The sequence below is a fragment of the Drosophila busckii genome, chromosome 2R, assembly GCF_011750605.1.
Source record: "Drosophila busckii strain San Diego stock center, stock number 13000-0081.31 chromosome 2R, ASM1175060v1, whole genome shotgun sequence".
Lineage (NCBI taxonomy): Eukaryota > Metazoa > Arthropoda > Insecta > Diptera > Drosophilidae > Drosophila > Drosophila busckii.
The window spans coordinates 4,661,248-4,675,263 of NC_046605.1; the positions used below are offsets into that span (position 1 = coordinate 4,661,248).

The following is a 14,016-nucleotide window of genomic DNA, read 5'->3' on the forward strand; positions in this document are numbered from 1 at the left end:
AATTTTATTGCTATGGTATGTCTGTATTTAAACTTCAATCTACACAAAACTTTAGCTGCTGTGTAGACAAGCGTCCTTTAAGTAATGCTATACTTCTACTAGTTGCGTCACTTTTGAGCGCATTTTTGACTAAGTCTTTGGTAATTCTCGTTGCCGATTTTTGCTTACAAGCTGCCAATATCATTATATCGTTTTAACTTCTCTGGGAAATTATCTCTAAACAACACTGGATCCGCTCTAAATTCCACCGTGCGCAGGGGCATGCGGCCATAGATCTTTGCAAATCGGTCTATGCATGCAGAGCGCTCGCGCATATGATTTAGATCGGCTGAGAGCATTTCAGTGTTGGTACACTCGGGGCATTTGAATTTCTTACGCGGCGTCACTTTAATGGGCGGATTATTCGTTATATTCGCCACCAGAAAATTCATGGCAATGTCCTCACAGTTCATATGCTCGTCCACCCAATGCTTGATTTTGCCAGGCATGGCGTAGGTATACATATGACTCCAGTATTTGTGATGAAACGCAGCGCCAGTCAACACCATGGATATTTGATTTGTCCACTCGGACTCGTAATGCCAACGCATCGTAGCATTATCCCAAACGTGTATGCGACTAGGAAAACCAACAATATGATCTGGAAATTCCCGCCACACTTCGTAACTAAAATTGAAAAACATAATATTAAATAATTTAATAAAGCTAGCTAAATCTTTACCCGAAATCCAGCTCATCGGTGGTTAGCATAATAATATCATCGTCTATAGTTAATATCGCTTCAGTTTCAATTTCCGGATATGGATAAAATCTGTTAGAGAGCTTATTCTCGCGTGTTTGTATAATCTTTAGGGGCTTGGCAATGCTTGGGAAAGTGGATACTGCAAAAGAGAAAGTTATTAAAATAAATATACATAAATCACATAAAATACTCACAGTGCGGAGGCATTTTCTTTTGATTATTCCATACAACTAAAATGCTTTGCAGCGATGGCACCACAGCTAGCTTCTGTATCAAGAGAAACAGGCTTTCCACACGATCGTATGTGAGGATAACAGCTGTGAATCCTTGCGACTTGGGCGCCAGTGAAGATAAAAATAATGGATTGTAGGTTGCATGACTATTTTTGCCCATTGTATTCCATTGACGACTGCTACGCGCACGTAGCGGAAAGATGCGACTTTCTAGTATTTCCAACGCTGTAATGGTAATGCTCTTCAAATCCTTAAAGTAGTTGTTATACAGCCACTGCACTTGTTTTTGCATCTCCACTACTTTGACATTCGAAATGGATTCCAGCTTGCGTAGCACAGCATGCAGTTCGGTTTCTCTAATACGCACTGCGGCCAGCGACCAGTCAATGACATCCTTAAAGGGCAGCTCATAGTTATCTATGGCCACCACTGGTATGCAGCTTTGCGACATAATCTCTAGCAGATCAGGCTGACCAATGCGCAGACTGCGTCCCACAAAACAAAACTTGCCGCGTGTTAGCGCGCGAGGATATTCCACGCGTCGCTGATGATGTCCTTTAGTGCAACGCACATTTAACTGTGAGTCCTCACAGACTCCAAGTATTATCATCTTGTCAGCATGGTTAATAGCTACCTCACGCAAGGAGCGCAAATGCTGGGGTAGCAAATTCAGCTGAGCAACAACAAGCAGATACTTGCGATGAGCACCCATTTGATTGGCTGAGTTGGAACCACTTTGCTGCAGCATGGGACTCCACACAGGTATGGATATGTCAAATCCTGCACGATAGCTCCAGCTGTCAAAGCCGCCGCCCAGCACCAAGGCATTGTCAATACTGACGTCGAGCACGCTGTTATAATTGGGTGCGCTGCCTGGTAGCATGTTGAAGATAAGATGATTTTCACCACGATCCCAAAAGTCTAGCGATGCCAAAGCAGCAGCTGCCAGCTGCTTATCAAATACATCCTGATTCAATAAATCCAAGCTGGGCAAAAACAAGCACGCCTCATTTGGGTTGGAGGTATAGTAGCGACTATGCAGCACTGCTTCTAGTATTTGAAAGTATTCACTAGACAGCGTGCTAGCCACTTTGTCGGTCTTCTCATCCACAAACTCTTGCAGTGGATAAATATATACCTTAAGCGTGTCATGTTCGCATTTATAAATGTTAAGACAGTCCCAAAATGTGCAGTTTACGTTGCGTTCACGGTACTCGCCATCTGGCTGCAGATGCAGCAGCACCTCCTGTGTGTGGGAGAGCGACAAATCAAGTGCCACAGCATCTTTTTTTGCATAGAAGAAACCATCGCGACGGCTGGACACATCACACAACAATAAAATTGCACAGATTGCAACTATTGCCAATAGCATATAAGTCAGGCCATTCAGGATGTGCTCCTTTGAATTGCGCGAATCACCGCTAATCAAACTTATGTATTTAGTCATTTTGTATCACCGAACCGACTCTTCTTCACATTGCACTTAAAATGTATACATACATTTTTCTACGGACTAGTATTTATACACAACTTGTTTTACACTTAATGTGCTCAGTAAATATCCATTATATGCACATTGTTTGCAATATTTGCAGCTGAAGTTATGCGATTTTGATAATTTACTCTATGAAATGTTAAAAAACATTTTTTCACATCTGTGTTGATATTTGAACAAATACCAAGTGCAGTGTGGTCGCACTCTATAATCCAATAATAACAACAAAACATGCTTGCATTCGATAAGTGAATATGTCTATCAATTTTCGATAGCGTCTTAAACATTGAAAGAAGCAAGTTTATTAAGCTTAATTGCAAATATTATTTGTTATCAACTCAGCTTTTCATTTAACAATAAATATTTTGATATTGACTTGTGTAAACAAGAAGAACACACAATCATATTCTACTTATCAGCATTTAATTACAAGCTACTCTAGAAGCCGAGCAACGATGTCAGGAGTACTCCATTTGGACACAGGAAATGTATCCAGTTATATTACAGCAAGTGTGTCCAATTCCCATAATGATGTCGTCGCTTTTGAGATGAAATTTGCCAAAGATATGACCATTGCTCAGCTAAAGGTAACAAATCCATATTGACTGTATTTTTGCCAACTTTTTGAACATATGTTGTTATTTTTACAGAGTAAATTGGAAATATTGACTGGTGGAAATGCCGGAACCATGAAAGTGGAGTTATTCAAAGGAGATGCTTTACTACATTTGTTAGACAACAATGATGCTAAGCTTGGCTATTACGCTGATTGCGACGGCTTAAGACTGCATGTTGTAGATATTTTCTCCAGCTTCGCATTTGACAATGAGTCAATTGAAAAGTTTGAGCTTTCAAACGATCAATATGAAAAAAGGACCGACTCGGTGCGAAACTTTTTAAAACAGAACAAGCTAGGCAAGTACAATGAAGAGGAAATGCAGCAAATGGAAGAGAAACGCCGGCAACAGGCTGAAGAAATACAAAAGCGTGCGTCACTCTGTGTTGTGGACAGCCGGTGTCAGGTAAGCTAAAGAGTCATAGTTTTTAAAGACCCAAATATTAAAATACTCCCACTCTCTATAGGTAACTGTACCCGGAAATCCAACTCGTCGTGGCACTATAAAATATAACGGACCCCTTGATGGAAAAACTGGTGTATTTATTGGTGTAGAGTATGACGAGCCATTGGGCAAAAATAACGGAAGGTACGACACATTATGATTTAAATATTTATACAATTAATAATTAAATACTTACACAAATTTAGTGTTGCTGGCAAAGCGTACTTCGAATGCCAACCAAATTATGGCGGCTTCGTTTCACCATTGTCCGTGGAGGTCGGCGACTTTCCACCAGAGGAAGTGGACCTGGACGATGAGCTTTAATTATAATGAAAACAAGCAAATAAACTATTAACAAAAATAATCTAATTTTGCTTCTATATCCCAACTAATCCTAGAGATTATATTTATTATGCCAGTTCTAAAAAAATCTCATTTCAAACACTAATTGTGATGCTTATATGAAATAAATAAAAATACTAATTTTTAGCACAAGATATTGCCACAGATGTTTGAGAAATATGTTAAGAACTGAAACTAAGTTGAATTATAGGCATAACGGAGACATGTCCGATTTCCCATTTTTATAACTTTTGTATCTAAAATGATGAGCCCGCTGTAACTTGAATTTATTTTCACACTTACCAACACGCTCAATCAGCTGCTTGGCATCGATGCCATCGCTAATGAATACTTTTTTCAGCCCGCAAGAAGACCCGAAAAAGTTGTTTATTATTTTAATTTTTACAAAAGGCAACGAAGGCGGTATTTAATGTGTGCAACATGGTTATTTGTGGCAATGTTCTGGCATCCAGCAACTTTGAAGAGTTTATTCTTACCTGTACGTACTGCACAAGTGAATGCGACGTAAAAGTGAATCTGGAAAAATGGCAAGAGTTTGTTTTGCATGTCAGCAGTGCGCACAAATTTGCCAATCAGAAGGTGGAAACTGACAACATTGAAATTAAAACTGAAGATGACAATAAGATCTGTTTAGCTGAATCAGAATTTGTTGAACTTCCAACCTATTCTTCCAATGACGACGATGAATACAGTGAATATTCAGACGAGGATGAGGTTAGTTCTAAAGCTAAGAGTTTCTTTTAATCTTTAACAAACATTATCACTGAATTTCGTAAAGGTCTCATCGCAAGGCGACTCAGGCGACGCGGATGGCAGTAGTCAAGTAAATGTTGACGATGACGGCGTTCAAAATGCTTTTGCACCAACGAGAAAGTTCAATCCTACATTTTATAGGAGGAGTCCGCGCATTACGCAGTTTATTGAGATGTACAACGCGTACCCGTGCCTCTGGGATCCAAATTGCTCTAGTTACCACCAAAAAGAGAAACGTGCGACTGCCTATAGGGAGTTGCATGAACAGATGAAAAGGACTTTGAATATACACATCAGCCTTTACAAAGTTAAGCAATGTATTTCCAGTTTGCATACCCAATATGGGGCCATTACGCGTCAGAAGCATACAACCAAATTATCCAAACTTCCATTATATTATCACGAAAGATATAGTTTCCTAGGCGAACGCTGTGACACTGCCCAAACCGAAAGTGATGAGGATAGCGGGGACAGCAAAATTAAGGTAAATAATGCTGCTAATAAAATGCCAGCAAATATTTATAATTTTTTGATTGCAGTTGGTATTTACTGAAGCAAATGAAATGACAACCTTCTTCATAGAACTATATTCCAAGTTTCCACATCTGTACGATTCAACAAACATTAATTATGCATGCCTCAATGAACGCATGTCAGCCTATATTGAAATGACAGAGATGTTGACCAACAAGTTTCCGCTGGGCAACATAACCCACTATGACGTATATGACACAGTACTATATTTAAGGATATGGTATTCTAGAAAAATCAAGGCACTCAATGAGACACACGCAGTGGGCTTAGTGGACGCTGAGAAAGCATACATTGATGCCTGCAAAAGATTTTTGAGAGCAAAAACATTCCGTCAGCAATTACCTTGTTCTGTATGCCAAAAGAGTTTCAGCACCGATCATGTGCTGCAGGCTCATCAATATCGGGAGCATAAATTAGGCAAAGGCGGTTGGTTCAAGTGCAATCTTTGCGAGAACCATTTTGATCGTCGCTGCCACTTGCAGCAACACAACCAGCGTGTGCACTTGGGCAAGACTTTTAATTGTAATGTTTGTGATCGCAACTTTTCATTTTCGAGCCAGCTGGTTGCGCACATGCGTACCCATGATGAAAAGCACATAGCTAAGCCTTTTGTCTGCGAATTTTGTGGCAAATCGTTTAAACAGAAAATACAAATGACTAATCATGTAACTGCTGTGCATACAAAAATTCGCGCATTTAAGTGCACAATGGAGCCATGCACAAAGGACTTCTTAACGAAACGGGATCTGAAAGATCATATCAAGGCTCACTTAAATATACGAGATAAGGTCTGCGAAATTTGCCAAAAAGCATTTACAAGTGCCAATGCTCTTGTCAAACATCGGCACATACACAAGGAGAAGAAATTGCAGTGTTCACTATGTGACACCAGATTTGCGGAACGCGTCAGTCTCGGAGTTCATATGAAGCGCACCCATAAGATTATACGCAATAATTTAAATGTTGCCGATGCAATGGACATGGAGACGCCACACTATTCACAAACATTCCCACCGAGACACACCGAAAACATTTCAACATTAAATAAACAATAGTAAATGTCAAGTGAAATTCTTGTTAGAAATGTTTTGTACAATTTAAAATTACCGCTGGTTTTTGTTTCGGATATTTTACAACACTGTATAAACAGCTGTCCAGTGTTTTGATTTAGTCTTGGCGTGCAAGTTGCGGTTACGTACATTCTTTTTGGGAAACATGAGAGGTATGCTGCCCAGACTTTGGAGAATATGCGACACCAGCAGCCGCCAAAAGCTACTCAGTGCTTTCACTACGCGTAGCTGGATAACAGGAAATGCAACCCGATTTTTGTCAACCATTAATCCCAGCGCAAAGCAGAATGAGCGGCCGCACTGTAATGTGGGCACTATTGGTCATGTGGATCATGGCAAGACAACGCTGACGGCGGCAATTACCAAAATTCAGGCAAAGAAGGGTCTGGCAGAATTTATGTCCTACGAACAAATTGATCGCGCTCCTGAAGAAAAAGCGCGAGGTATTACTATTAATGCATGTCACATTGGCTACGCCACAACAGAACGCACTTATGCCCACACTGATTGTCCAGGACATGCGGATTACATCAAGGTATGTTGACTGCGTTTCAGTAAGTTTCCATTTCAAAAATACCCTTTGTAGAACATGATCTCCGGGGCTTCACAAATGGATGGTGCTATTTTGGTAGTGGCTGCCACAGATGGACAAATGCCTCAAACTCGCGAGCATCTGTTGCTGGCCAAGCAGGTGGGCATACAGCGCATCATAGTTTTTATCAACAAAGCAGATCTGGTGGATCAGGAGGTGCTCGAACTAGTCGAAATCGAAATGCGCGAAATGCTGTCAGATTTTGGCTTTGATGGAGTCAGTAGCCCAGTTATTTGTGGCTCTGCACTGCTAGCGTTGCGCGATGATCAGTCCCAGTTTGGTATTCCTGCCATTGAGCAGCTTTTGGAACAATGTGATGCATATATTCCAACGCCACAGCGCGATGTCAATGCACCCTTTATACTGCCCATAGACAATGCTTTTACGGTACCGGGTCGTGGTACTGTCGTCGTGGGCACCATCAAACGCGGCACCATTCCGCGGAATGCAGATGCTGACTTGTTGGGCTTTAACCAGAACCTAAAGACAAGCGTTAGCGACATACAAATCTTTCGCAAAAGTGTACCACAGGCACTCGCTGGCGAGAATGTCGGCGCACTTCTGCGGGGAATAAAGATTTCGTCTGTAGAGCGCGGCATGCTGCTTTGTGCAGCTGGCTCAGAGGATATATCTAATCATTTCGAGGGCTCCATCTATTTGCTTTCCCGTGCCGAAGGTGGTCGTACAAAACCCATGCTTTCCAAATACATCCAACAGCTGTTTAGTATGACTTGGAATGTGCCAGCTCGCATTGATATTGGTAAGCATATTGCTTAAATAGTTATTCATTTAAAATAATTTTATATACCCTTTTTAAGTGCCCAACGAATCCATGCTGATGCCCGGCGAGCATGGACAGGTGCGCGTCACTTTGCTTCGCAAAATGGTCATGACACCGGGACAAGCTTTTACTATAAGAGAGAATGGAGCGACTGTGGCGACAGGCATGATTACCCAAAGGCTTCCCTCACTGGACTTACCTAAAAATAAGCTATCAAAGGCGTTGGTGGACTGCTAACAATCCTGTACTTGTTTTTAAATACAAACCAGCCCTATTTGTTGTATTGTATTGTAAATTTCAAAATCTTAATTTAAAATTTTTTCAAGCGGACGCTTGCCTTTTCTTAAACCCTCTCATGCTCGAATTAACATCCGATTGGAAATTTATGAGCGGCTTTTATGCTTTAATACGCAATCTGTATGGATGTCTCTGCTGTACAGCAACCAACTATTTATTATTGTTTGGCGCCACACAAAACACTGCTTACATTTCTGTGCTTGGGATGATATGTGCTAGTTGAATGTTGCACTGCTTGGATTTTATTTCTGTGGATAATACATGCTAAAATAAAGTTGTTCGCGTTTCGTTGTGAATGTCAGTGTGGAAAGAAGCTGCATTTGCCGACAAATTTTGCGCTTGTTTTTTTGGAAAACGTGTATAAAGTTGTTAAACGTTTATAAACTGAACACAGGCGCTGTAATAACTTTACGATGGCTTTGGTGTGTGCACGTAAGTCGTTTTGGTGCTTCTGTAATGAGCTTGTTTTAAGTTTTAAATAATTTTGCAGTTACAAATGAGGTGCCGGAGGCGCCTGTTATTTCGCCTTCTTCGGGTGCTGTATTCGAAAAGCGAGTTATAGAGAAATATATTATGGAAAACGGCTGCGATCCAATCAGTGGGAAAGACCTCAAGGAGGAGGAGCTCATTGAGATCAAAACACCAGCCGTGGTGAAGCCAAAGCCACCAAGTGCCACCAGCATACCGGCAACACTGAAGACCATGCAGGATGAGTGGGATGCGCTGATGATACATTCGTTTACACAACGCCAGCAGTTGCAGACTACAAGACAGGAGCTGTCGCATGCGTTGTACCAACATGATGCCGCCTGTCGTGTTATAGCGCGTCTGAAGAAGGAATTGACAGCTGCGCGAGAAGCGTTGGCCACGCTGAAACCACAGTCAGGCATTGCACCAATACTGAAAGTGGAGCCAGCGATTGCATCTGAAGCAGGTGGCGCCCCGCAGATGGAGCAGGCTGGCATGAATCCCGAGGTTATACAGAAGCTACAGGACAAGGCGACAGTGCTGACTCAGGAGCGCAAAAAGCGTGGACGCACTGTGCCCGAGGAACTTGTGACACTCGAACAAGTAAAGAGCTTCTTGACCGTTGCTTCGCATCCTGGTCTACATTCAGCTTCAGTACCTGGCATTTTAGCGCTGGACATTAATAGCGCCGATCATAGTAAGATTCTGACTGGTGGCAACGATAAGAACGCGACGGTGTTCAATAAGGATACAGAACAAGTGGTTGCCATACTAAAGGGTCACACTAAAAAGATCACGCAGGTCATCTATCATCCGAACGAGGATACCGTTATCACAGGCTCGCCGGATATGAATATAAGAATTTGGCATGTGCCCACTACACAAACGCAGGTGCTGCTGCGTTGCCACGATGGTCCTGTAACTGGCCTTTCACTGCATCCCACGGGAGATTACTTGCTGTCCACTTCATCCGATAAGCATTGGGCCTTTTCGGATATACACACTGGACGGCTGCTGACCAAGGTTATAGATACGGCTGAGGTGGGCCTAACTACAGCGCAGTTCCATCCAGATGGTTTGATTTTCGGAACTGGCACCGTTGACTCGCAGGTCAAAATTTGGGATTTGAAAGAACAGAGCAATGTAGCCAACTTCCCTGGCCATACTGGTCCTATTTCAGCCATATCGTTCTCCGAGAACGGTTACTATCTGGCCACAGCAGCGGATGATGCTTGCGTCAAACTCTGGGATTTGCGTAAATTGAAGAACTTCAAGACCATACAGCTGGACGATGGCTACGAAGTGAAAGATCTGTGCTTCGATCAAAGCGGCACCTACTTGGCCATTGCAGGCACTGATGTTAGGTAAGCGAAACTGTCTTTATTATTTAGAATTTAATTTAAAATTTAGAGCTTGTTTTTCTGGCGTTGCGCTTGCTGCAAGCGATGATGCTTTTTGAAGTGTTCCATCCAGTTGTGCAGACGATTTTGCTTCACTAGTGCACGTCGTGACATGTCCTTGCGCTTGGCCATGTTGCGACGCACGCGCTGCTCTAGACTACGCAGCTCGTCGGGTGGTATGGTGTCCAGCTTGCCAAGCAGTTCCTGCAAACATAAAACATTAGCTAAATGCAAATGAATTTAAAATGTGGAGTAGCTTACCAATGCATATGCTTGTATTTTCTCCACCTTGGCCAGCGTGGTGTCCTGCTCGTCTTTGTAGTTGACGCTCTTAATAACGCTGGGCCGTGCCTGCTGCTCGGTTGGCTTCAACAGTTGTTTGGAGCACTTGCGTGGCGGTGTCTTGGGCAACTCCTGTTTCAACTGCTGTGCTGGTTGCACTTTGTTTTGCAATTGTTTCAGTATAACAGGCACAATGCTCGTTAGCTTCAAATTCAGCTTGCTGGCAAGTTGAAAAATGTATATAAAACAATGTAAATCATATATTATCTCTGCATCAAAACTTACTCCTTGCAGTAGACCTGCTCATAGTCATTGAAGAGCTCATGTGCTCGTTGCTGTAGTGCAGCGACTCGTTTTTGCAGGAACTCCGGTTGCTGCAGAAACACCACAGCTGTCATGTTGCGCTTTTGCGTCTTTTGCTGCAAGGCAAATATAAAAATTATATAGACTTAAATTTAGATAGATTTTATGGACCTACCGCTTTGTCATGTAGTATGCCCACAATATGATTAAGCAGCGCCAGCTGCGTAAAGCGTCTATTGTAGTTGGACACCTTTAAGCGATTGCGCTCATAGCCCTTTATCCATATTTCAGCATTCAAGTGATTACGCTTAGCTAAATACGGACGCACTATTTGCTCCATGTATTCGCGCACCTGCTGCACTTGCTCCAGGCCGGCGGGCTTGCGTTCGCTGATCTCCATGCATACTATATGCTTGGGCAAGCTTAACTTACTATCCAGCTGATCCAACTGCTGTTCCACCGTATCATCAAAGTAGCTTATTAACTTGAGTAAATACTGAAAACGTCCGTAGACTTCTTGCACCTCCATAAGCACACGCTGATGCTGCAGCTTCATCTGATTCAGTTCATCTGCTACTTTGTTCTCTTTGAGCTTTTTCAAATTTTCCTGTGCTTCCATCATCTTCTTAAACTCATTTGCCTCCATTTTCTTGAGCGACTCGTCGGCAAATTTGTGAAACTCCTCCGCCTCCTCATAGAGTTTATTTTGGTGCTCCACTTCACGTTTGCGATCCAAAAACATTTCATGCGTGGCAAAGCACATGAATTTGTTCCTGGTAATCTCACGCAGCAGCAAAATATCACTGAAAATTAAAAGTCAATAAGTAATACCTAATTTATAGCTAGTATAGCTACGTTTTCATGCGAAACTTTCTTGCTAAGCGCTGCAGGCTGGCATCCTTTATGTAGTCTGGATCAATGGTAGTAACCACGCAAGGTGCACGTGGATTGGCCACTTCACCACGCTATAGTTCATATAGATTTATTAAAAATATGTATTTATTGATTATATAGTGGCCTTACCGCATTAAAATCATCAATGCATAAATTTATGGGCTTGGGTGCATCTGGTTCCAAATAATCCTCAGGTCGTATGTAATCTATAAGAATGCGTGAGCTCCTAAGTCGTTTATAGCTTATTATAAAATTTATTTACCTTCATATTTACGATATATTTTAGCTTTAAACTTCTTCATTGCCTCTAAAATCTTTGTTTAATATGCTTGTTTAGCTGTTGCTAAGCACTTTTATTTAGTTACCAAGGCTAATCATATCTTTGTTTTTTTTTTCTTCAAGGGTTTACTTGTGCAAGCAGTGGCAGGATCTGAAGATATTCAATGATCACACAGCTTTAGCTACGGGCGTACGCTTTGGCAAACATGCACAGTATCTGGCCTCAACCAGCATGGATCGAACTCTGAAGCTGTATGCCATCGAATAAAACTTGATTCATAGTTAGACATAAGTTAAAACATTTTATAATTCTATAAACAATAATTCAGCATCCACAGCTTTCTGCATAAATAAACTGAACCTTTTATTTTCCATTTCAAAAGCTATTGTTTTATTGCACTTAAACTAATGGAAACCACAGAGGGTCTTGTAGATTATCACACTACGATGTGGATATTTGTTTCAGCGGCCGCTCCAAATATGCTGCCAGCGCCATAGTCTTTTGTTTCAGCATACCCAAGCCCACATGCTCCTTGGCTGATAGGCATAACAAAACGCTTGCCACCTGTGTGATGGCTACATAGCCGGACTCGCAGTCAACAAGCACAAAGCTCAAGCGGTCTTCACGAAAAGCATTGCGTCCATGCTTTTCATAGGCCGCCCATATGTTGCTAGCAATGGCGGCTGTAATGCGTGCATCCTTATCTCCGTAGCCTGAATAAGCCAGCAGTGCACCCTCCTGGCTCAGCAGACTGCAAGTATAAACAATAAGTTCGTGTTCGCTGACAATTGTTATTGCTTACAGTGTGTTTTCGACACCGCCTGTGTTTGCTTGGCTTAGAACTTGAGTTAGTGCCTTTGGTTTCAGCATTTTGCTAAAATTTCCTTATCTGCTGAGTTTTATGATGGATATGAGAATAACAACAGCTTTTATCTTCTTATTCTTCAATTGTTTTATGTTTATGTGCAATCACGAGTGTGACCGCATGCAAAAAATACTACTGCACGATAAGCGATACATCCTAATCGATAAGACTTCGATTAAAGCAATACACTAAAGGCGCGCAATTTAAACTCTCACATTATTCACAATTTGAAATGCCAATTTGTAATAGTTATTCAAATTATACTTATGTGTAAATTAGCAAAAAGGTACTTTCAATGTTTGTATGCCTCTTAATGCCTGGTTATATTCCCGAAATTCTTTCTACACCGTATAATTTGTATATTTCTTGCATTTTCAATGTTCACTAGTTTGAATAGGATAGTAACGCCAACGACAAAAGTTTTGAAATAAAATTTAATGAATATGCATAGTTCCATAATATTTATACACATAATAGACACACAAATATAACAACTATTAAGGTTTATAATATTAAACCCAGGAATGCAACAATGTTAGTTCAGTGGGTCGATTAACTATAACTGGCATTTAGCTCAGTAGATATATAGACACAGATCAACTGAATAAACACATTGATAGAATTCACTTGATTCTATGAACATAAGAACACAACTCTAATTAATTTATATATGTATGTGTTTCCTATAACAAATTTTGGCTTTCGTGTAATTTGTGATGTACCTGTTGCAGCAAAGATCAGATAGCGACTAATGCCCACAGCACCTACAAAGCAAATGCCCACGCCATAGAGCCATACCTTCTCTCTCATAGTACGCAAGAGAAGCGTATTTAGCCTTGCTCATCATTTGTTTCTCTCAAATGTGAGCGTGTACCTTGCAAAATCTCACGCTGATGATGCAGATTTAGTTAGGAGCTAAAGCGCTGAGCTCTTGAGCGCCCACTGCTTCGGTTTCTACTGCTTCGGATTCTACTGCTTCGGTTTCTACTGCTTCGTCATAACCTTCTGTCAATTTATTGTCCGTGCGCTCAATGGGCTCCAAGTTATCCAGCAGCTCCGGCTGCTGCTGATCATTGCTTATGGACGCACCCTCATCATTATCAGCATTGCTGCCCAAGTCCAGCGAAGCTAATGCAACAGTTAATGAACGTCCCTTGGCCTTTGCTTGCTTGTACTCCACATACAGTCCGTTCAGCTCAGCAGCTGCAGCTCGCAATTTTTCACCACGCGATCGCCGATCGCGCTCCAGCCGCATTTGCATAAAAATCCTTTTTGCCTCCACCAGACTGCCACGGATGCTGTGGCACAGCACTTTGCGATCCGATTGATTGTTTACTTCCTCCAGTCTGCCTACGAGTTCCTTTATATCTGAGATTAACGCAGCATAATGTTGCTCATATTGCACAATCAATGACATTTTGTATAAATTTATTTATGTTTTAAAATGTTTTAAAATGTTGTTTGCTTAAATGCTGTGCTGTCAAATGGCCTGTCTAGGTCAAATGGATTTTGCGCAGTTAAATTGCACTCATTGAGGGTCAGCAGCAGCAACAGTTAGAGATTGCGAATGACAACTCACCACCAAAATGTATGTTTACCCCAA

General features: G+C 41.6%; 8 protein-coding genes across 8 annotated transcripts; 4 read left to right on the plus strand and 4 right to left on the minus strand.

The window, feature by feature from the left end:
• Positions 1 to 72: 72 nt before the first annotated feature.
• LOC108595979 (exostosin-2) lies at positions 73 to 2,599 on the minus strand. The gene is made up of 3 exons (XM_017981266.2): positions 937 to 2,599; positions 722 to 881; positions 73 to 666 (listed from the first exon to the last, which is right to left on the minus strand). Exons 1-3 carry the CDS (start codon positions 2,420 to 2,422, stop codon positions 165 to 167), a joined length of 2,148 nt encoding a protein of 715 aa, XP_017836755.2. The 5' UTR covers positions 2,423 to 2,599; the 3' UTR covers positions 73 to 164.
• A 201-nt stretch (positions 2,600 to 2,800) lies between these two features.
• On the plus strand, positions 2,801 to 3,943 carry LOC108595991 (tubulin-folding cofactor B). The gene is made up of 4 exons (XM_017981278.2): positions 2,801 to 3,057; positions 3,121 to 3,492; positions 3,554 to 3,675; positions 3,738 to 3,943. Exons 1-4 carry the CDS (start codon positions 2,926 to 2,928, stop codon positions 3,853 to 3,855), a joined length of 744 nt encoding a protein of 247 aa, XP_017836767.1. The 5' UTR covers positions 2,801 to 2,925; the 3' UTR covers positions 3,856 to 3,943.
• Positions 3,944 to 4,299: 356 nt separating this feature from the next.
• LOC108595981 (zinc finger protein 354A) lies at positions 4,300 to 6,247 on the plus strand. The gene is made up of 3 exons (XM_017981267.2): positions 4,300 to 4,608; positions 4,673 to 5,131; positions 5,187 to 6,247. The coding sequence occupies exons 1-3, from the start codon at positions 4,315 to 4,317 to the stop codon at positions 6,234 to 6,236; spliced, it is 1,803 nt and encodes a 600-aa protein (XP_017836756.2). The 5' UTR covers positions 4,300 to 4,314; the 3' UTR covers positions 6,237 to 6,247.
• A 31-nt stretch (positions 6,248 to 6,278) lies between these two features.
• On the plus strand, positions 6,279 to 7,948 carry LOC108595983 (elongation factor Tu). Its single transcript, XM_017981271.2, has 3 exons — positions 6,279 to 6,786; positions 6,838 to 7,603; positions 7,662 to 7,948. The coding sequence occupies exons 1-3, from the start codon at positions 6,397 to 6,399 to the stop codon at positions 7,859 to 7,861; spliced, it is 1,356 nt and encodes a 451-aa protein (XP_017836760.2). The 5' UTR covers positions 6,279 to 6,396; the 3' UTR covers positions 7,862 to 7,948.
• An 81-nt stretch (positions 7,949 to 8,029) lies between these two features.
• Positions 8,030 to 11,939, plus strand: LOC108595982 (pre-mRNA-processing factor 19). The gene is made up of 3 exons (XM_017981269.2): positions 8,030 to 8,353; positions 8,412 to 9,753; positions 11,671 to 11,939. Exons 1-3 carry the CDS (start codon positions 8,335 to 8,337, stop codon positions 11,813 to 11,815), a joined length of 1,506 nt encoding a protein of 501 aa, XP_017836758.2. The 5' UTR covers positions 8,030 to 8,334; the 3' UTR covers positions 11,816 to 11,939.
• LOC108595984 lies at positions 9,796 to 11,580 on the minus strand. The gene is made up of 7 exons (XM_017981272.2): positions 11,531 to 11,580; positions 11,398 to 11,474; positions 11,230 to 11,339; positions 10,550 to 11,177; positions 10,357 to 10,490; positions 10,051 to 10,291; positions 9,796 to 9,993 (listed from the first exon to the last, which is right to left on the minus strand). Exons 1-7 carry the CDS (start codon positions 11,568 to 11,570, stop codon positions 9,796 to 9,798), a joined length of 1,428 nt encoding a protein of 475 aa, XP_017836761.2. The 5' UTR covers positions 11,571 to 11,580.
• LOC108595998 (ragulator complex protein LAMTOR2 homolog) lies at positions 11,898 to 12,513 on the minus strand. Its single transcript, XM_017981284.2, has 2 exons — positions 12,351 to 12,513; positions 11,898 to 12,299 (listed from the first exon to the last, which is right to left on the minus strand). Exons 1-2 carry the CDS (start codon positions 12,416 to 12,418, stop codon positions 11,990 to 11,992), a joined length of 378 nt encoding a protein of 125 aa, XP_017836773.2. The 5' UTR covers positions 12,419 to 12,513; the 3' UTR covers positions 11,898 to 11,989.
• A 356-nt stretch (positions 12,514 to 12,869) lies between these two features.
• On the minus strand, positions 12,870 to 13,862 carry LOC108597348. Its single transcript, XM_017983855.2, has one exon. It carries the CDS (start codon positions 13,828 to 13,830, stop codon positions 13,318 to 13,320), a length of 513 nt encoding a protein of 170 aa, XP_017839344.1. The 5' UTR covers positions 13,831 to 13,862; the 3' UTR covers positions 12,870 to 13,317.
• Between the last annotated feature and the right edge of the window lie 154 nt (positions 13,863 to 14,016).